Source organism: Sceloporus occidentalis, unplaced genomic scaffold (genome assembly GCF_023333645.1).
Source record: "Sceloporus occidentalis isolate IW3139 unplaced genomic scaffold, rSceOcc1.0.p SCAF_9, whole genome shotgun sequence".
Classification (NCBI taxonomy): Eukaryota; Metazoa; Chordata; class Lepidosauria; order Squamata; family Phrynosomatidae; genus Sceloporus; species Sceloporus occidentalis.
This window is the reverse complement of record NW_028316989.1, coordinates 21180358-21201698: the sequence shown is the minus strand read 5'-3', so window position 1 is coordinate 21201698 and position 21341 is coordinate 21180358. Positions and strand designations below refer to the sequence as shown.

The 21341-nt window shown below is 41.4% G+C and overlaps 1 protein-coding gene across 1 annotated transcript in view; it reads left to right on the top strand.

Moving 5' to 3' along the window:
* BARX2 (BARX homeobox 2) overlaps positions 1 to 8004 on the top strand; it is a 56533-nt gene extending 48529 nt beyond the window's left edge. Inside the window, exons 3-4 of the mRNA XM_089538246.1 lie at positions 4623 to 4707; positions 6381 to 8004. Of these exons, the coding sequence (XP_089394372.1) occupies positions 4623 to 4707; positions 6381 to 6629 (334 nt within the window). The 3' untranslated portion in view covers positions 6630 to 8004. The remainder of the gene's footprint in view (positions 1 to 4622; positions 4708 to 6380) is intronic.
* Positions 8005 to 21341: the final 13337 nt, after the last annotated feature.

Sequence of the window (21341 nt, the reverse complement as noted above, 5' to 3'; positions counted from 1 at the left end):
TGAAGAATGGCATCATCAGTGTGTGTTAGGCTGTAGAGACATAGCTAGATATTTCTCAGCTGTCCCCAGCCTTCCAGGCACTACATGCAGGGGCTTCAGGTAGAAGGTGAGTCTTGAGGAGGTGAGGGTCATTGCATGGAAGAAGAAGTGAATTTCTGTCACTGAAAAGATGCCAGTCCTTGCCTGTATATGTTATCAATAGGACTCAAGCTATTTTGTCCACCTTTGCTATTGGTACAGTGAAAATGTTTGCCTAACATTATGGAGGTTAGAAAACTGCCATTGGCCCAGTTCTTAATACAAACCTTGGTATACATTGGATTATATATCCTTGCAGCTCACACACTGTGTACTTGGCGAAGTTTGTTGTTTGCTATGCCACCACCAGAGACATGCTCTATATAATTCACCTCAACTGATTAACAAAACTGAGCCTTATAAATATTTGCCTTTTGGCTTTTCTCGTTTAACCCTCTACTCTCTTTTTGGCAAACTCAGATTCTCCTCCTCCTTTCTTTTTACCCACAAACTGTCAAAGCATGAAGTCATGCTAGTGGCATTTCAGTTGTTTGGCATTCATGATCAGGGCTAGATGCCCATCAGCACACCCAATGCATTCAGTTGCTTCAAACTGTCGGATTTTCAACATGCTCAGCATTTTAGAATTATGTACCCCTTAAGCAAATGGTCCATGTTCATGAAAGTTCGAGTACCTGGATGGTGAACATGAGGCCAGAACATCACATGACTGGTTGGGTGGCACCATCAATCATGCGCTCAGGCTGCTGCATGAATTTCTCACTGTTAATACTCCTTGGCATTGTACGTGACTGAGCCTGATGAGCAAGCCTCGCTTCTGCAGTTCTCCGACCCTCTCCCTCTGTTTGTTGCTTTGGTTTCCTAGGCAGTGCTTGTTGTTTTGAACAGGCATGGCAATGAATTTGCAAGGGCCACAGGTAATCTAGTTGCCATGTGGTACATGCCAATTGGCACAAGAAAACCAACCTGACCCATTTCCCATGTGAACATTGAGCTTTGGTAATGCACTGGCAGGGACATACCCAGTTAGCCTTCACTAGAGCAGAACCATTGAATCAGTGGGATTCATTTGATCAACAGACCTGTATCATCTTATGCAACCCTTTGAAGACTTACGCTGGGCATCACCACCTTTCATCTTTCTGTTTCCCATTACACCAGGGAGAGCAAAATATACCTCACCAGCTGTTTAGGTGCAAGGTTATTTTTTGTCAATTTTTTTTACAAAAATAATTTTTTCTAAAACTGTTTTTCTCTCTCCAAAATTCCTTCTGAGAGTGTGGGGGGCATTTTTATCCTGTTTGGATGCCCCCTGGACCAATTTAAGTGCAATAAAATCTTTTTTGAAACAGAAAGTGGACATGAAGCAATGTCTCCTTGCTTCCTGTTGTTAAAAAAGACCTCTCTTGGGCCTAAAAATGGCTCAATAAGGCCAGAAAACATGGTGGAAGTGCCCCCTTTGTCCCCTTGAGGACACCTGAGGCAAAAAAATCATTTTTGGTGAAAGTGGGTGCAATGGGGTACAGCCTTCCAAGGTCTCCTGAGGGGCTAATACTCTTTTACAATTGCCCATTCCTTGCATTGCACTCCGATTGCACCCGCACAACTATGTATTTATGCTAAAATACCTTCCGTTTACTACTGTTCTCCATAAAGTCATCTGAAAATGTATGTTGAAATCCACAAAAACTCAGGCAAATGCAGATAAAACACATGTAGGGGAAAATATACAAAAGGAATGGCTACAACATAATTAAGCTATTTATAAATCTCAAAACAGCTTTAAAAGTATCCATTAGAAAGGCAAGAACAAGATTCTTGATCATTCAGAAGGCAAACTGCAGTATTCAAAGTAGTGATGTTAGTATATAAGTAATCAATAACTGATATCGGTAATCCTTATGTCTCCTCCATAAAAAAATAATTCTGTTATACAGATGCAGGTGTGTATGGAGGAGAAAAAGTTTCCATCAGTTTCCGGGCCCAGTACAAGGTGTTGGTTATCACCTTGGGTCCAACCTATCTTCGGGACTGCCTCCTTGCATATAATCCTCCCCGCACACTTAGATCCTCAGGGAAAAATTTGTTACAGCCTTTTAAAACAAGGATTTAAAACAAGGCTGTCCACGACCTCCCAGAGGACATTCTCAGCTGTTGCTCCCAGATTGTGGAATGGCTTGCCAGACGAGATCCGTCATATTACCACTCTAAACAGCTTTTAAAAAGCTATAAAGACAGATCTCTTCCAGCAGGCCTTCCCTGAATAGTTCTCCAGACATCGGAAGGAAAATCTAACTGCTGACCTCCGACTTCACCACAGTTATTGTATTGTTTTTTTAAGTATGTTTTTATGTTTTTAATTCCACACTGTTTAATTGTATTTTAAGGGGGTGGGTGGGTTGGACTGTATATTTTAACTTTGTAAGCTGCCCCGATTGCTTTTGTAGAGAGGCGGGATATAAATAAATTTATTATTATTATTATTATTATTAGAAAAATACAGCACGCCCGCACCATACAATGGGGAACATGCACCATTCATTTAATGAGGGCTTGCCATGTGCAGACTTGACGTCATGCAGATGGCGAGCCCTCATTAAATGAATGGTGCATGTTCCCCATGGTGCATGCATGGCATGGCAAGCAGGAGCATGATGCCATTGGAAACAACGGGACTAGAGGTCCTGCAGTATTTCTTTTACATGGTGGGAAGGGTCTAAAATGGATCCCCCGCATAAATCGAGGGTCCATTGTAATGTTTTCTCCTCTAAGACTACCCAGCCCCTACTCAGATGTGTCCTATATATTGTGCCCTGTCTGTGAGGGTAAGTGGATGCAAAGCAGCTTCTAATTACCTCATGATGCTACAAATCCCAGGATCCCATAGGATGGATCCATGGTAGTTAGAGACCAACCAGTGCTATAATTGTATACTGTGGACAGGCCCATAGTGTTAACCATGAATGAGGACACTGGTGTGATGTGAATAAGTTTATCCAAGTTTACAAAAGAAGGAAATGGTATAGATCTCATTCCAATCCTAGAAGCCCTGGCCACCATGATCAACAGCTGGGGATTCTAGGAGCTGAAATTCCAATCATCTGGTGAACCAAAGATTAAGAATAATGAAGTAGATTGATGGATCAATGGTTTAATATCCAAGGGGCTGTGCAGACCACTTCTAAGGGGTGGCCTGCAGCCTCCCTTTTGGAGCCAGATTGGGGCTGTGGTAACCACATGCTGCGGCCCTGATCTGGCCTTTCCGTGGCACAAAAAGCCAAAAAAGAGCTCCTTTTTGTGTCCTCCAAAGGGTGTCATAGCCACCATGCCATGGCTTTACAGTGCTCCTTTGGCACTGGATCATCTAAATGCAGTGCCAGAGGAACACCATGACATTGGCATGGCATGTGGCGCCATGCTGCCATGGAGGCAGAGTCAGGGCGTGCAGCATGTGGATACCACAACTGGAATCCACCCCCAGGCCAGCCTTAATGGCCAGTCTGCACAGCTCCTAACTCAGTCTAAAACAGCTTCTTATATTTCCAACCTCTGGGAGATATTTTAAAGTGGACCTTAGATTGTAAGTAGTCAAAAAAGGAAGTTGATCTTTCTCTTTGAAAAAGGAACTGTCTTTACTTTTTGGTGTTCTAATGGAGAGATTAAGAATGCCATGTGTACAAAAGCACTGGAAGTACATCTTATAGAAAATTACTTGGTAAAATGCAAGAGTAATTCAAAATCATTTACCATGCAATCCTTGGTGTGTGAGACGTGACAGGGAGCATCAGGTTTGGCTTATGTTGCCCTCACACCTTTTGTGTTTCTGGTTCACTGAAGTTAATCATGGCATGGGCATAACTAATATGTAATAGCAGCAGGTTTCATCTAAGTTTCTTTGTTCAGTGAGTTTCATCCAAGCAAATGTATTATTTTGTTCTGCCCTTACTCTGGATTAAAAGACTCGCTATATAAACACAGTACTTGTTTGGGGGGAAACCTCCCTGATCTCTTCGAGTTAATTTCCCATGAGGCCCAGCTATGAGATGTGAAATGATTTCAGATTGGACTAGATAGTCAAAGGAGATTTATACCATTTCCTCTTGTTGTAAAATTGGATAAACTTATTTTACATTTCACCATATGACCATGTTATGCTTAGAAGAACTCTAAGGAAGGCAGAGGCAGAAGATAGATTGTAATATTATGGTAGATCTCAAGTGATCTGTGGTAGATTGCCAAGGGTTACCGATGTCCACCTTCAAAATATCTTTCATCTTATCACTGGTTGTTAGAGATTCAAATTAAGAATCAATTAATTAAACCAACAAAAAGGTAGACTTCCTCTCTAAGTTTCTATGACTCCTTTTTTGGGGCATTCTGCATGCTATTCCAATCACTTGATTTTTATCTTTTCTCTGAACAGAATTGAAAACACCAGTTACAAGATGCTGGTTCTTGGCGTTCCTTGATTTCCACCCTCCAAGATATGAACAACTTGTTCATTTCCAGCAGGGTGTAATATAATCAGATTTTGGCAGCCTCACCATTGTTTATGTCATTAATTTGGATCTCTTCTTTGCCAGGCTGGATCTTGCCCAGTCCCTGGGTCTAACTCAACTCCAAGTGAAGACTTGGTACCAAAATCGCAGAATGAAATGGAAGAAAATGGTAAGAAGCATGATGATTGGGCTGTGACTACCTTCAGTCCCAAATGTAGGGTTGGGATGTACCTCCCATGTCAGTCTGCTCTGGGTTTTAGTCCAAAGTTTAAACAGAATATCCAAAGTGCTGAACTTATTTTGGGAATAGTGTTGAATACCTTGGAAAGCTCCATTGAAGTTTGGAGTAACACTTTAAGTTGATTCTCTGCCTGCAGACATGGCTGCCACCAACTGCTACTATTCAAATGAGCTTAAGTATTACTTTAAAGCTTAAGTGTGGCTTTAAAAATGGCTTTCCATACAGTTCTTACCTTCAAGGCAAGATGATGGTGATTAATGATAATGATATCTATTTGCATCCCATCTTTTTCCCATTTCAGGATTCTATGTGGCTTACAACCATTAAACATAGTTAAATTCACAGCATACAACTAATTAAATTATAAAAAAAATAAAAATAAAAATTAGTTAAATCATAAAACACTAAAAATACAAATTAAAGTCCAATATTGTGCATTATACATTTCAAAGGCCTTCCAGAATGAGAAGGTATTAACATGCCTGGGAAAGATAGTAAGGAGGGTGCCAGTTTAGCTTCTGTGGGAATTTAGTTCCAGTATCTGTGAGGATGGAGGGGCAGAGAGAAGGGCCTCCCCAAAATCCCTTCAATTATTTAAATACTGTTCTGCTGCTCCAGAGAACAGGACATGGAACAATGGATGCAAGCTCCAGGAAAAGAGATTCCAGCTCAACATTAGGAGGAACTTCTTGACTCTGAGATTTTGGTGGAGTCTCCTTCTTTGGAGGTCTTTAAGGAGAGGATGGATAGTTATCTGTTGGGGATACTTTGATTGAGAGTTCCTGCATGGCAGAATGGAGTTGGACTGGATGGCCCTTGAGGTCTCTTTCAATTCTATGATTCTATGAAAATATCTCAAAACACAGGCAGGTTTGAATGGGAAAATATGAACCTTCAATGATGGCCAGTCTTTCTGACCAGCATGTTGCCTGTCAACTCCAAAGAATGAGACAGTGCCAATCTGGCCCACAAATGCACACTTAAGCATAGTTTTAAAATGTTTTAAACTATTTAAAAGCATCAGATCCTATCTGATCTTGGAAGCTAAACAGTTTTGGCTCTGGTTAGTACTTGGATGGGAGACTGCCAATAAATCCCAGGTGCTGTAGGCTATATTTCAGAGGAAGGAACTAGCAAACTCCCTCTGGGTATTCTGTGTCTAGGAAGCCTCTATGAAATTTATGTAGTCACTATAAGTCAACTTGAAGACACATACACACATGCACAGCTGGTGTTAAGGCCTCTTCTTTTAACTTGCTAAATTGTCCCATAGCTATTTAGCCTTTTAAAATCATTTCATTGTTTACATGGTTTTAAGTTACTCAAGTTGCTCCTGACATCTTTAAATAAAAATCAGGATATAAATATTTTAATAAATGAATGGACAAATAGGCCACACAGCAAGACATACGTATCTTCTGCTTGTGCTGTGCTTTGCAGTGCAACATTTTATTATGTGTCCCACTTGTATTAAACATGGAAAATTCGGGAGGTCAGCTTATTTGGGGGGGGGGGGGGGTCTAGTCCAGGGAATTCCAGGTGTCCAAGGGCCTCCAGGACCACATGATCCACACCTCTGATCTAATGCATCTTTGTCCTAGGTCCTGAAAGGTGGCCAAGAAGCTCCCACTAAGCCCAAAGGCCGTCCCAAGAAAAACTCCATTCCGACTTCAGAAGAAATTGAAGCAGAGGAAAAGATGAACAGCCAGGCTCAGCAACAAGCTTTGGAGGAAGGCCAGGCCACAGATGAGTGTGAGTCGACCAAAGAGCAATTGGATGCCTCCTTAGAGACACAGGAATCTCCTAAACACACAGTGGAAACCTCCCAGGGGGAGACAGCTTCAAGTTAAAAGAGAGAAAGGAAGAAATAACTCCATCCCCATACCTCCCAAAGGACAGTGTAAAAACTGAATTTGCCTGCACTTTGTGCCTTAAAAAACTGACTGGTTTGATGGGTCACCATGGGGCAAGGAAACTCAATGTAAGTGGTGACCTAATGTGATTGGTGAAAAGGGGTTTCCTTTTTTCCTATGTTGTGTGTACACCCCTCTCATAGGTATGTTGGAACTGGGGCTCCCCTCTGAAGGAGATTGCATGCTGTAAAAATCTGATGCTCTGGAGATGGGCGAGGAACCCAGCTTCCCATCGTATTATGAGAAGAGCTTTTTAAGAATAGTACTGTGCTAGTGAGATTGGCTCTTTCTCATGCCATTGTTATCCTGAGCTCTGAAATGAGTTCAGAGCAACAGCTGCCAAAGAATGAGAGAGCATTCCTACCACCAGCATAGTTTTTTTCCTGCAAGTAAAGCGTAACTGGTTATGGGTCAAAACCAGCATTTTTTGTGAGATTTTTGTCAAACTTTGGGATATTGATGTTCTACCATACTACAACCAGAGTTATTTTGGGGGAAGGGGAAAAATACAGATTTCAAACTCGCTTGGAAAACTCAAAGTTGTTTTCATAATGGAGGAACTCAGAGCCATCTAAAAGGAAGCTTCCAAAATGGCAGCCCTGAACAACTATGAGCAGAAACAGAGATAAGAGTGGTAGGAAGGGTGCCAGTTTGGCTGAATGCATTGGTTAGGAATGGATGCTTAGGAATGGTTGCGGAAGCAAAATTAGCTAAAGTTGCAGGAGCAAAAGGCTATGGCTGCCTTAAGCTATAAAGTGGACTGCCTATAATCCAAAACTCTAGCCCACTTGTATTGTTCAAGATGGCACTTTGGGTCATCTGCCAAGACCCATGCATCTTCAAAAGGCTGACTGTTAAGTCCCAGTGGGCTTTGCTGGTCTCTTACTGTTACTGCTTATTAATCTGTCTTCTTGAGCAAACAAGGACTGGCATCCTGTTAGTGGCATACACAGGCATAAGTCTATCATAGGCTTGGGTGTTGTTGTTGTTGTTGTTGGTGGTGGTGTTGTGAAGCTCTGCATTCCCTTCTACCCTCAACAACTCAAGCCCTCCACTAGACTTCTGACTGAGCTGCTGCAGCTACCCAGTAGCCATTCTGCAGCTTATACAGAATAGGAAAGTGAAAGCCAAGAAGCCTATCTGAGAAGGTTATGTCCCAATAGCCATATGTGAAATGATGACAGCATCTGCTGAGATCTGCTGGGACCTCCCTGTGTCTCCAGCAGATGATGTTATCATTCTACCTTTGTCTATGGTGACATATAAGTTTATTTCACTCCATTTCCAGGCCGTTCTGGGCATGGGATGGGATCGGTACGGAAGGAGTGAGATGGGTGTTACCACACAGGAGAATGCCGCCAATGCTGTCGGGAGTCGCCAAGCCATTCCCCATCTGTGCTATGGCAGCCTATTTTGAACAACAATTTTGAATTGTTCTTCAAAACCATCTGCCATAACATGGATGGGGAACGACTTGGGGACTTCAGACAATGGTGGCGGTGTTCTCCTGTGTGGTAACACCCATTATCACCCATTCTGTGCCAATCTCATCCCATGCCCAGAATGGTTTGGAAATGGCAGACTTTCCACCAGGCACAGAATGGCTGGGCAGGGCTTCAGTGGAGCAACAGTAAATCTTGGGAGTGTTGAATGGCCCAACTGTGGCATAGTTCCACATGCCTGTCCCATACAGGATTTGAGACAAGCAGTACCACGAAAAAACTTCCAGAATGGCAGTCCTGAACAACTATGAGCAGAAATAGAGATAAGAGTGGCAGGAAAGGGGCCACTTTGGCTGAATGCATTGGTTTGCATTCCCTGGCAGTGGTGCAGATAAGAAGGCTATCCAATAGGCAACAATCAGTGACAGTGTCAAGGAGGAGGCATATATACTCAATGGATCACAGTAGGGAATGTAGAAGGCATCTTACCTAATTGTTGTTCTTGTTGTGTGTGCCTTCAAGTCGTTTTTTGACTTATAGTGACCCTAAGGCAGACCTATCATAGGGTTTTCTTGACAAGTTTCTTTAGATGGAATTTGCCATTGCCATGCTCTGAGGCTGAGAGAGTGTGATTTGCCCAACTTCACCCAGGGGTTCTTTTGCTCAAGCGGGGAATCAAAACCTGATCTCCAGAGTTGTAGTCCAATTCCCAAACCACTACACCACACTAGCTCACTCTGATAGCAACCCCAAATTTGGAGCCCATATTAATAGCATTCAACCACCTGCCAAAGAGAAGATAGAGGGATCCTTTGTGCCAATATATCTGCATATGTGAGCAGCTTCTAAATCTAGACTCAGGACTTCAGTTAATAAAAGAAAGGGTATCTACTCTTTGTCTGTGCATGCTTTGTCTATCCTAAGTCTACCCTTTGACCACCTGCTCTTCAGTATCATACACTAAAAACACAACAAGAGTGAATGGGAGAGCAGGCCTGCATCCAGTGTTGTACCTCCCTAAAAAGAGCCATGAAATTAGAATACAACTAAAAGTCAAGTCACACTTTAAAGGCTGCATCTTATTGGTAATCCTACCAATCCCAATTAGGTAATCAAAGTTAGAGTAGGATGAAACATATTTATTTGAGCAAGCCTTTCTCGTTTCATGCAGCCCAACATCTGTTTCATTGATTTTGAAAAGAACTTGCATGTTGAGTACTATATATTTGTGTATTGTGTATAGCCTACATTTGATTGATGGACAGTGCCTTGATATTTTTGGTTATAAGTGGTATATAAATATTTTGAAATAAAAGAGAATGGACCTATTCAGTCAATAGGATTTACATATAGGCTAACTCACTATTCAGCAGCTGATTCCGTGAGTCTACTCTGGTTGGGACTACCAATAGGATTCAAGTCTGTATTTTCAACTCATACCTGGGCTATAGTAAGGACAAATGAATCTCTCCATTTCATGCTCCTTTCTAACTAGTTCAGCCATAAACCCATCCCATTCTATTCCATTTCTGAATTAATCTATGATTTAAAAGAAAATCTGCATGCAGATTTGCATTTCAAGATTTCCCCTCAGAATGTTTGGTTCTAACTCCATTTTCTCTTAAAATATATATTGTAAAACACATTTCAATACATGTTTGGAGCTGAGATTTCTACTGGAATATTCTGGAAATGCTGACCCATGCATATCCCCCAACTTTCCTGATTTGGCAGAAACAATCCCAGTTAATCCACTATCCTTCCACTTTTCCCAGCTGCCTTTAAAATGTTCTAGTTCCTCTTTCCTTCTCCCATTTCTGCCCTCCTCCCATTGAGCTCAGTTTACTTTACTTGCTTTAAACTGAGCTAAAAGTATAAAAGTAACTTGTACACAATGAAATCAGCAAGAGAGATAGAAGAGAAATTTTGTCCTTCCGTGTAGGTCCCGGCAAAAGCAAACTGCAGCAGTCCCTCCTTTCTTATATTTTCTTCCTCACTGATAACATTGGCCACCCCATGTCAGAGTTTTGTTCCAGTTTTCACATGTGAAATGTTGGAGGATATGTTCATTCAGTTCATTAATTCCTGAGATGTCACTAAGGTCAGTCTGAATCAGAATCTGCAAAGGTTTTGCAAAGGGCCTATAGTTTACACACACTGAAGAATAAAGCAGTAAGAATCTTGAGAGCCTACTGTAGTCAGAAGGGTTTATATAAATTAATTTAACCAACCAACTAAACACGCAATTCTAAGCACATCCAAGGGTAGCCATGTTGGCCATGTAGCAAAGTACAATAGCATTCAAAGCCCAGAAAACAGTGATACCTTTATTGGGTCTGCCAAAATGTACAATATACATGTTGCAAATCTCAAAGGCAGTATGTTTTTGTCTTGCTAATGGAATTTAAAATTTATTTCTTGGACTTTAAGACTTGCCCAGTACTCATATGGTCAGGAGAAGGAGGGTCCTACCTGCATGAATACTCCGACACTGTACCTAGAGAATCAATTCAGGTGAACCCAATGGAATTATGAATAAACATGTTTAGAACTGTTGTAAGCTTTCAAAGCGCGACTGGCTTCTTCATCAGGCAAAGATGTTAAAAATACAAATCTGGGAGGGGAAATGACACTGGATTCTTCATTAGACAGGAGGGTGAAAATATTGTTAGTCATTTGGTCCAGATGTTGTGATGTTTGTCCTCAGTTCAGATGGTATGGAGGAGTACTGGGCGAGTCTTAAAGTCCAAGAAATAAATTTTAAATTCCATTAGCAAGACAAAAACATACTGCCTTTGAGATCCAGTCTCCATCCTTTGTGACGCTACAACACCTTTGTTGGGGAGAGAACACTGAATTTCTCTGTAAGCCTCCATGCCATCTAAACTGAGGACAGCAACCACATCTTGAAAAATGCAGGCCTATGACTAATATGTCATCCCTCCTCCCAGATTTGTATTTTTAATATCTTTGCCTGATGAAGAAGCCAGTGGCGCTTTGAAAGCTTACAACAGTTCTAAGCATGTTTATTCATAATTCCATTGGGTTCACCTGAATTGATTCTCTAGGTACAGTGTTGGCGAACCTTTTTGAGATTGAGTGTCCAAACTGAAAGACGGTCCTGCACCGAGTGTCACTCAGTGCGGAGGGAGCGGGACTTTCAGGGGCGGGACTTCTGCCTTCTGGGGACAGGACTTCCTTGGAGAGATTTAAAGGCAAAGGAATATAGAATCATAGACTTGGAAGAGACCACAAGGGCCATCCTGTCCAACCCCATTCTGCCATGCAGAAACTCACAATCAAAGCACCTCTGACTGATGGCCATCCAACCTATGTTTAAAGACCTCAAAGAAAGAGACTCCACCACTCTCCAAGGAAGTGTCTTTCACTGTCATATAGCTCTCACTGTCAGGAAGTTCCTCCTCTGCAAATCTACAGTGCTATATAAATAAATTAATAATAATAATAATAATAATAATAATAATAATAATGTTACGGTGGGATCTCTTTTCTTGTAGTTGGTGCTCGAGAAATAGTTGGAATGCAACTTACTAGAGAAGGACTACTGGGACTTGCAGTTCAGCTGGAGAGCTGCATGATCCCCACCCCATGTAAACCCTAATATTTAAGCATTAGGGATGTAACCAGAATTTTTTAAAAGTAAGGTGTGAATGGATGATTAACTCAAGTTTGTAGTAAAATCAGCTTCATCATCATCTGAAGGAGATTTGTGATGCTGAGCACTGTGCAGAAGTGAGTATTCATAATTTGTCAGTTTGGATCCATTTCTCCTGCTTTGAAAGCACTTAACTTTAGGAACACTGAAACATCTTTAGGTACTGGGCAGAGCAAGCCATGGAATTAAGAAAACTTTGCAGGAGAAGTATTGCGTTTATTTTCCAGTCTGGTGTGCCAAGATCTAGATATTCCTCGTGTTTCCTATAGTCTTGTTTAATGGCGCATTTTTTGCCCAAAGGCTGCAAAGAGATGTATCAAGATAACTTTTATTTTTTAATTAAAAAATAAAATATATAAATAAAGGAGATAAAAAAATGCCTCACTCCTGTCCAAGGTTTTGAGAACTGGATACCTGTTTATGTTTATGTTTTGTTTTGGTGTTTTTTTTTTTTTTTTTTTTTTTTTTTTTGGCTGCAGCTGAACGAAAACACTTGGAGAGAAAAAAAAATAGAGACTCCGGATTTCCAATTAATAACAACAGCAAAAACAACACACTAAAACATGCCTCCTTTCATGCATTAGCTCTTCCAGAATCAGTGTTGCATCTTGATTAGGACACAGTTTTAGTAGTGTATATTTGATCAGTTCGACACAAGACTATTAAATCAATGGCATTGCCATAAGTTGAAAGGCGATTTGAAGGCACATGTACACACGCGAGACTCATACCTTCCAACTTCCCCGATTTGGAAGACAGTCCTGATACTCTGTCATCTCACTTTTTGAACTCCTTTTAAAATGTCTCTTTCTCTTCCTCCCACTTTACTTCTTTGTCCTTAATTTCAGTTGCTGCAAACTGAGTTCAAAGTGCAAAATAGTTTGCACTCCATTAACTCAGCATGGAGGAGAGGAGATGTTTCTTCTGTGAAATGTTGGAGGGTATGAAGACTCAATTTCTGGTTTTATTTCTGCCCTGTTGGAAAGAAAGACACCTGTTGCATCTGGATTCACACTCCTGTATATGGATTCCTCCCTCCCAATTCATTTGTAACATAAACTGCAATTGTTGAAAAGAAAGCCATCCTTTCGGCACAGCTGGCCCTGTAGCAGTGTCATCTTTTTTTAACAGCAGGATTTCTGTGCATTTTATCTACTTCATCATGAGAATAACTGCCCTCACAACTGTCCCCACCCTGCAGTTTCCTTTGAATTAATATGTGTCCTATATTGTCCAAGACCATTGCCAGGGGATATGGTAAGGCTGGGATTTATTGTTATATCCTGAAAAACAAATGAATATTTTCAAAATTTCTTATTTATCTAGTGGGTAGAATCTGCAATGAGATTTTCCTATATAACTAGGATCCTACACATTTTTAGAATAATGTTACACACTTGTTGACTACCACTCCACCAAGTCACAATGAAAAACAGGATTGTGTAGAGATGTAGAATTGCTTTTAGTTGCAGCTTTCACTTTGCTTTCCAAAGTTTGGAGTTCATCTTTGTATGTTCCTTCTGCTCATGTGTCATTTGACCTTTCACAATTTTTAAAATAGCTCTTCCATATATTGTCTCCAACTTCATAAAATATTAATCATGACCATGCATTATGTGCCTTTTCTGATCTTAGAGCTTCCTCACCCTTAGTCTAAATTTCACTTTAATTTTTCGGATCTTGGGGAAAAGGTCTCGCCTTCCTTCCTTCCTTCTTTTTTTGTCCAGCTTCTATTTCCCTGCATTGATTCTAACTATATTTCTTTCTCCCTTTCCTTTGCTTCTTGCCTTTTTTAACTGCTTGAAGTGTTTTGTACACCATCCATTGTTTCATCTCCTTTTGGGCCAAGGGTATTATTTTTCTGCATTCCTCTTTTACTGTGTCCCTGACTTCTATCCATTGTTCATCTGGTTGTCGATCCACTAGGTTTAAAAATCTATTTCTCACACTTTCTTTAAATTCTCTTGGGATGTTCTTTAGATCATCTTTTGGCAATGTGATAGATCTGGAATGTTTCTTCAGCTTTATTCTAATTTTGGATATTCATGGTCTGAGACTCTCAGGCCAAGGGCCAAATTCAATTTCACAGATATTCCTGGAGGCCACATGCTAGTGGTTGGTGGGGCCAAAGACAATGGAGCAGGAACCAAAGTACCAGCATATTTTAGCTTCAAGCTTTTACTTTCAGCAACTAAGCCTTAGGAGAGGATGGAATAAGAACCTGTACAAAACTGAGGCCTTGTCTTCATGAGACAAAAGGCTCATTTCTCCCCTGTTCTGTTTGAAGGATGCACATGTCTTGCAGACAAGATCTCAGAAACCAAACCATGGTGTCATGAGGAAAGAGGCTTAACTCTTTCAGGAAACTGAAAGGATCAGGTCCTTAGGAGGACAGATTCAGCCCCGGAGCCTAAAGTTGATGTATAGCTTTATAGGTCAAAATGAACACGTTGAATTGAACCCAGAGATGAATTAGGAACTAGCAAAGGGTCTCTCCTACCAATAAAGGGCCTGTACAGACAGGCAAAATAAAGCTGCTTCGGGTCACTTTGTAGGTATGCTGTTTAAATTATGCATGTGTCCTAAGAGTCCAGAAGCTGTGCCAAAGCCATGCTTAGGACTGGAGAGTGGCTTTGGCATGGCTTCCAGCCTCTTAGGAAGCATGCAGCATTTAAACAGCATACCGCCAAAGTGACCCGAAGCAGCTTTATTTTGGCCTGTCTGTACAGGGCCGAAGTCTACTTTGTGGAAATGTGCGCCTCTTCTCATAAAGTTAAAGAACATTTTTTTATCAGCCACTGTTCCATGCAAAGCTTAAGTCCTGAAGCATTTCCTCATTTGCCTCTAAGCTTAACAGCTGGCTCAGTTTCAACTTCCCTTCCACCCAAAAAACAGTTTCAGATTGAGACAGTTCTGCAGGTGTAGTCTTTGGCCCTGAGATATCATTTAGCCCTTGGAGAAAGCCCGCAGCAGTGTTATGATATGGGAACCTCTAACAAGCCTGCACAAGGATGAGCTGGAAGCCTGGCTTTTATCATCTCTGCTCAATAGAAGCAATATATCCCTTCATTCAAGGATCTCTCTCTTTCTCTCTCATGATGGATGTTCTCTTTGGGATGCTTTAAACAACCCAGAAAAATGTTGCTTAAAACATTTATGCCCTGCCCTATATATACGTTGGTGGCTTAGAGTAGAATGAATTTAAACAATTTAAGTGTCGAGCAATGACAATTCAAAATGGTAATTTAAATATTCTAAAAATCTAATAGATCAAAATCACATGGTAGCTAATGAAAGGCCCTCCCTCCATCCCAACTGCCATTGCTCTGGCCTCTGAGGAAGAGAAAAGCAGCCAGCATTTGCTGGATTTAATCCACTTCCCCACTGCCACTACCTTTTCTTTTCAGCCTTTTTTGGCTGAGGGGCAAGGTATAACTGTTCTAGATAAATAAATAGTAACTTTGTAGGAGGCATCATTGTGTAGTGGCTTGGATGTTAGTTTGGGAACCTGGAGACCAGGGTTCAAACCCCCACTCATTCACAGAAATCCACTGGGTGATCTTTGGCAAGCCACCCTCTCTCAGCCTCAGAGGAAGGCAAACTCTCTCCAAGAAAATGCTGCGATAGGTTCCCCTTAGAGTCACCATAATCTGGAAATGACTTGAAAGTGCACAACAACAACATGGTAGAAGCCATTGTAGAAGTGTTTGAGCGGGACCTTGGTAACCAGGGTTCAGATCCCCACTTAGCCATGGAAATCCACTGGGTGACCTTCAGCAAGTCCCATGCTCTCAGCTTTAGAGGATGGCAAACTCCTTCCAAACAAATCTTGCCAAGAAACCCTGTGTTACAGTCACCATAAGATGGAATTGACTTGAAGACACACAACAACAATATTGTGCCACAATAGCTACAAGTTCTGGGAGGCTCTTGATCAAGACTTCACCCTCCCAGAATGCGTCCCAGCTTCTCCTCACCAATCTTGCTGATCCCCTTGCCTCTTTTTTTGAGCCCAATAACCCTAGAGAAAGAGGAGAAACAAAAATGTAAGCAGGTTTCATTTCACTGTATCACCCTTCTCATTCCTTGGAATGGGCAAATGAATGGGCAGCAATAGCAAAGAGTCTTTAGGTGCTGCTACTCTTTGAGCCTGGGAACTTTCTCATGCTCTTACAGCTCTGAAGCAGAGCTGCCTCAATCTCCAGTAGGGACAGAGTCACAGCCTTCTTACCCAGGGACCCTAGATCTTCTAGGATAGTCTATAGGTCCCTGAGCTCAGGCTGTTACTTCATGATATCAAACTTAGAATCATAGAGACTTGGAAAACTCCAGATCAGTTTTCGAGGAGGATTTCTCCAGTAGGGTGAATGAGAATGGTGAAAAGAGAATGCTGATGTTACTAAGGAAAACGGGATGAAAATGAAAACATAGTCCGGATACAAACAATGCTTCCTTTTTTAGTGGAAAGTCCTATTGTTTGATTTAGAAAGTATTCAAGAAAAAAAGCTATTGAGAGAGGTACGCTGTTACCATCACGCTGCTCCTTGGGAACTGTATTTCATGCACTCCTGCTTCTCCAGGAGAACTCATGTTTACCAACTGGAACCTGTCTTCTGTTATCAGAAAATAATCTCATGCTGATACAATGCACCATAACTGGGGCTGCCTACACAGAGTTTAAAGAGCGTAAGGACCATGCTGGATGATGGCTTGGGTCCAGGATACCTGAAGGACCGCCTCTCCCCATATATTCCGTCCCGCACCCTCAGAACATCTGGGCAGCAACTCCTGAAGGTGCCAGGGGCTAGGCTTTCTTCCGTCACTAAGCGGACGTTTTCCATCGCCGCCCCGGCCCTCTGGAATACGCTGCCCGCTGAGCTCCGCTCGACTACCTCCCTGGCTCAATTCAAGAAGGATTTAAAGACCTTCTTATTTCATCAAGCATTCCCCCCATGAACATCTTTTAGGGCCTCCCTCCTCTTCCGTGGCCATGAGGAAGGGCTAACTGGGGTTTTATTTTTTCATTGCTTTTATTGTTTCTTTGATGCACTGTTTGCGCGCGATCTGTTGATTTATGTATTTTTCATTGTTGTAAACCGCCCTGATCTATGGAAGGCTGCGGTATATAAATAAAACTTTTATTATTTTATTATTATTTAGACCAAAGGGCCTATTTAATCCAGCATTCTGTTCACACGGTGTCCAACCAGTTGCAGATGGGAAGCTTGCACTCACGAGCAAGATCTTGAATAAATTCATGATAGTCCTACATTTAAACTTTCACAGCCATTTCAAGCATGGGAATCAATATGGTGGGAAACTGATATGGAATTGGAAAAGATTCATCACCTCTCCACAGAGATTTTCCCATTTCTATCTGAATGCAAATGGAAAGCCACAAAAGTGTATCCACCAAAGGGATCAGTTTGTTGAAGTGGGTTGCTGCTCTAGATTAACTCTCTGAATCACAACCCTGTGTGTAAACCATTCGAGGCTGAACTGAATGACAGAAATAATTACGTTTCTGCCCCATAGCACTCAGGGTGAACCCAGACTTGCCTTGGCTGATGAGTTGTGTCAGTGCTGCCAAGAGGGAAAGGTGTGCTGCTAGGTTGCTGCCAGACAAACAAGGTGAGCTAACCCCGCTGGTCTGTTCCAACACGTCCATTACCTGGTGGAAACACTGAGGCTATTGTTTTCTCAGGAGGAGAAGGAGCCCAGGTTCCTTCACAGGCATTTGTGAGTTACTCCCAAGCTCAGGGGGCATATGGCAGACTTGAAGTTTTACTTTGCCCTCTTTCCAATTTTGTAAGACAACTCATTAGGCGAAGGAGTTTCCCCCTTTGGGAGGTGAGTTATCATATAATAGCAATCTCTGAGTGTATCAGAAAGAAAGTAATCTGCAGTTGACAAAATAATTTTCCCTATCTGCAGAGTACCATGCGTACCTATAGTAGGCTGTAAATCTTTGTTACAATAATTAGACCATATTCTTCTCATTTTGTGCTTGTATGTTCCTAGTGATCTCAGAATACTATGGCCTCAGGGTTGCACTATAACACCATCAGATTCTCAAGATCTGCTGCTGGCTTTTGAATGCCTAATTGTTTTAAGATTTGATTGTAATTTTCCCCCTTGTTTAAATCAGAGTGGAGAACAGTGAAGTCTCCAGATGGGTTAGATTACAACTCCAATCATCCCCTGCTACTGGCTGGGGATTCTGAAAGCTGAAGGCCAAAACATATGGGAGGTCAATGGCTTTTCACATTAGGGGCCTTTGCACATGACACAGTTGTGTAGTCCTATGATTCCCTTTTAACTGCCATGGTTCCTTCACCTGCCGACCTTATTCTGGAGGATCCCCATGAATTTGAGGTCCATCTTGTATGGAACAATTTTCAGAGTGTGAAACAAGAAGAGCAAGGCAAGGCTGTAAAAATTACCCCTGTTGAATTCATGTTGATGCTTGATCAGAACACACTGAACGACGTGTGCGTTCTCATAGGTCTTCGATAATAATAAATAATATAAATAATCCATCTGGATCTCCACCAAAAGGTGACTGCAAAGAATCCAGCCCTGCTCAACGGCGCATCTGGCACTCGCACAAACAGGTACCGACAAAATGGCTTGACTGACACATTTTGCAACTCTGCAGTTTCTATTTTTAAGTCTAGTGAAACTCCTTGGTTTGAAAGAGAACTAACGTTTGGAGCAGAATGCTGATTATTATTATTATTATTATTATTATTATTATCCATCTGTGATCTACACTTGTAATCATTATATTAATAATGATTTAGTTAGTTCCTTGTCAGGTTTTGATACCACTTGTAGAACTATCCTGATCAAACAGTAACATTTAAAAACAGCCCCATTTGTAAAGGAAAATGCTGCAGCTCTTCCCACTCTTTGGGGCCTAAATTCTGGACTATAACTACCAGCATCCCTGACTATGGCTCATGCTGGCTGGGGATTGTGTGGATTGATATCCAGTGATATCCAATGACATCTAACATTGTAGGACTGGGAAAAGCTGGTGACAAAGAAAAAGTGCCACAAACAGCTAACAAAAACAGCAGAAATCAGTCCTTAAAGATGAGGCAGAATATGTGGACCTTAGTATGTTTTTGCAACTATGAGAAAATCTGATAAAAGTCGGGATATTTTGAATGGCTCACCTCCAATTAACTGGCTTTTTTGAGTGTAATTGTGCTATTTTAAACCTTTAAACCAAAAGCTACAAATTTTTTCAGCTATTCCCCATTTCATGAAAGTATAAAAATATGCATTTAATTATGGCTAAGATAATAACCCTGCATTATATAGCATTTCAAAGTGTTAAAAAGTGCTTTTCAATAGCTTTCATCACAACCCTGTAATTCTGCCAATAAACAGCCTACGCTGTAAGAGAGTATTGATTTCTTCCATCTCCTGCATTATGGGAACTGTAGTCCAGTGCATCTGGAGGACATTAGGTTGAAGAAGGTTAAGCTGTCATAGACACTATTCCAACACATAATACTGCAGATTGAAAATATCATTCCCTATGTCAGTCCAACCATTTCCCCTTTGAGGATCCAAAGTTCAGTTATGAAACAGGAGACGCCAAAGGAAATTCTCTCTCACAATCCATTATAGTGACAATTTCCCTGCAGCCCTTCCAGCAATTTTCTTTCTTTTTTCCTTCTTTCCCCTCCCTTCTTTCTCTTTCTATTCCATCTCCCACCCTGCTTGACTCTTCTCTATTTATTTTCCTTGCAATTTCATCGGGTCTCACCGTTAAGTGTCACTTCATTTTTGTGGTTGTTGTGCAAAACTGTCATCGCAGGCACTTTATTTGCGAGATAATTCACTGACAAAACTATTTAAATGGCAAAAGAAAGAAGGGGGGTCGAATTGGAGGGCTGTAAGAGGAAAAGGAATTTACTGCCTCAGGCCAATGGGAAGGCTAAGATCAACTGAAACGCAACCATGTGTACCATGAACTGAAGAATGCCATGAGGTTCATCACAGCTTCTTTTATAATTATCTTCACATATCAACCTGATTGTCACCCTGCCTGAGTTTATGTTGGGTGTCAAGATTGCTTTTATAGCTTATAGCTTCGAGCAACTATAAAATATGTTTTTTTCCACACTTTCCTTTCTTTCTTTTTTTAAAAAGGCAATAACCCAAACCTTCAGAATAAAAAGGTAATCATGCACCTGTTAATACGGCATATGATTTATCTGGGATCCATCTTGTTAAGACTTTGGATGTCTCTGGTAAAGCCTATGCTTCCACCTAACAAACTGACTTGTATACTGTTTTCTATACTAAAAGGTGGAAAGTAAGGGAATGTCTCCATTGGCCACTTTCCCTCCATTCTCAAGGCAACCTGTCTGCAACACAGGGACAAATCTCCAGTTCAGGTGTGGACAGTCTTACAATGTAATGCTAGTTCTGCACTGAGTCCACCCTTTCCCTCCCTTAAACTTGATAAAAATAAGGTCCTTTTTTGCTCTGGGTTTGCAGAAAAATCTAGAGCACTCCATAGTGGCCATTTACATGTGTTGCCCAATGCAAATGCCATGAGTAGCTCCCTTGAAGGTCACAAGGTGACCAGCCATGAAACTGACACCAAATGCCTCATTTCTGACATCTCAGGGAGTGACTTGCACTAGTGGTGGCACAGCCGAATGACACATCAGGACACATGTATAGTCATCCCTCCCAATTCACAGATTTGGAGTCTGTGGTCTCACCCATTTGTGGATGGCAACCAGGGAGGGACAAAATGGTGCCCATGTCCAAGGCACAAAGACAGCGGCACATGCAGGAGCACGCTGCTATTGAAATCAATGGTGTCTTGAATATCAGCGTTTTTTCTGGATTCATTGGGGGGGGGGGTGTCTGAAATGGATCCCCCATGAATTGGGAGGGATGACTGTATAGATATCCACCCAGCATCCTATAGAAAGCAGATGTAATACAGGGAATCCAGGGCAGGTCAAGGGCTAGAATACTCCAGGAGTAGTTCATAGTATTTTGGCAACTGTAGATGAGCCCTTAGAGGAATATGCAAAAAGCAGGAGCATTGAAAAATGAAGGCAGAACTACCTGTTACAAAACTGAAAAGAAAGATGTTGCTTACACACACACACACACACAGAGAGAGAGAGAGAGAGAGAGAGAGAGAGAGAGAGAGAGAGAGAGAGAGACCACTGTTATTTGTTTGCTTCTTTAATCATTACCGCAGTCTTTCTTGTAAGAGTCCAGTGAGTGGGATTTTACATGAAAACACATTATTTGCAAAAATCTAAAATCATGAACTTAAAATCATGAACTGCACATATCTAAAGTTACAAATATCTAAAATTGCAAACATTTATTGCAAAAATGTGATAAAAACAGTACAAACATGCCACATTCTGATGATGGTGGTGGTGGTGGTGGCGGCGGCTGGAATCCTGTTACTTATGAAGCTAAATTGACAACCTTGTAACTGCTTCATAATCATGGTGGTGCCATTGCCACAAATGCTCCCAT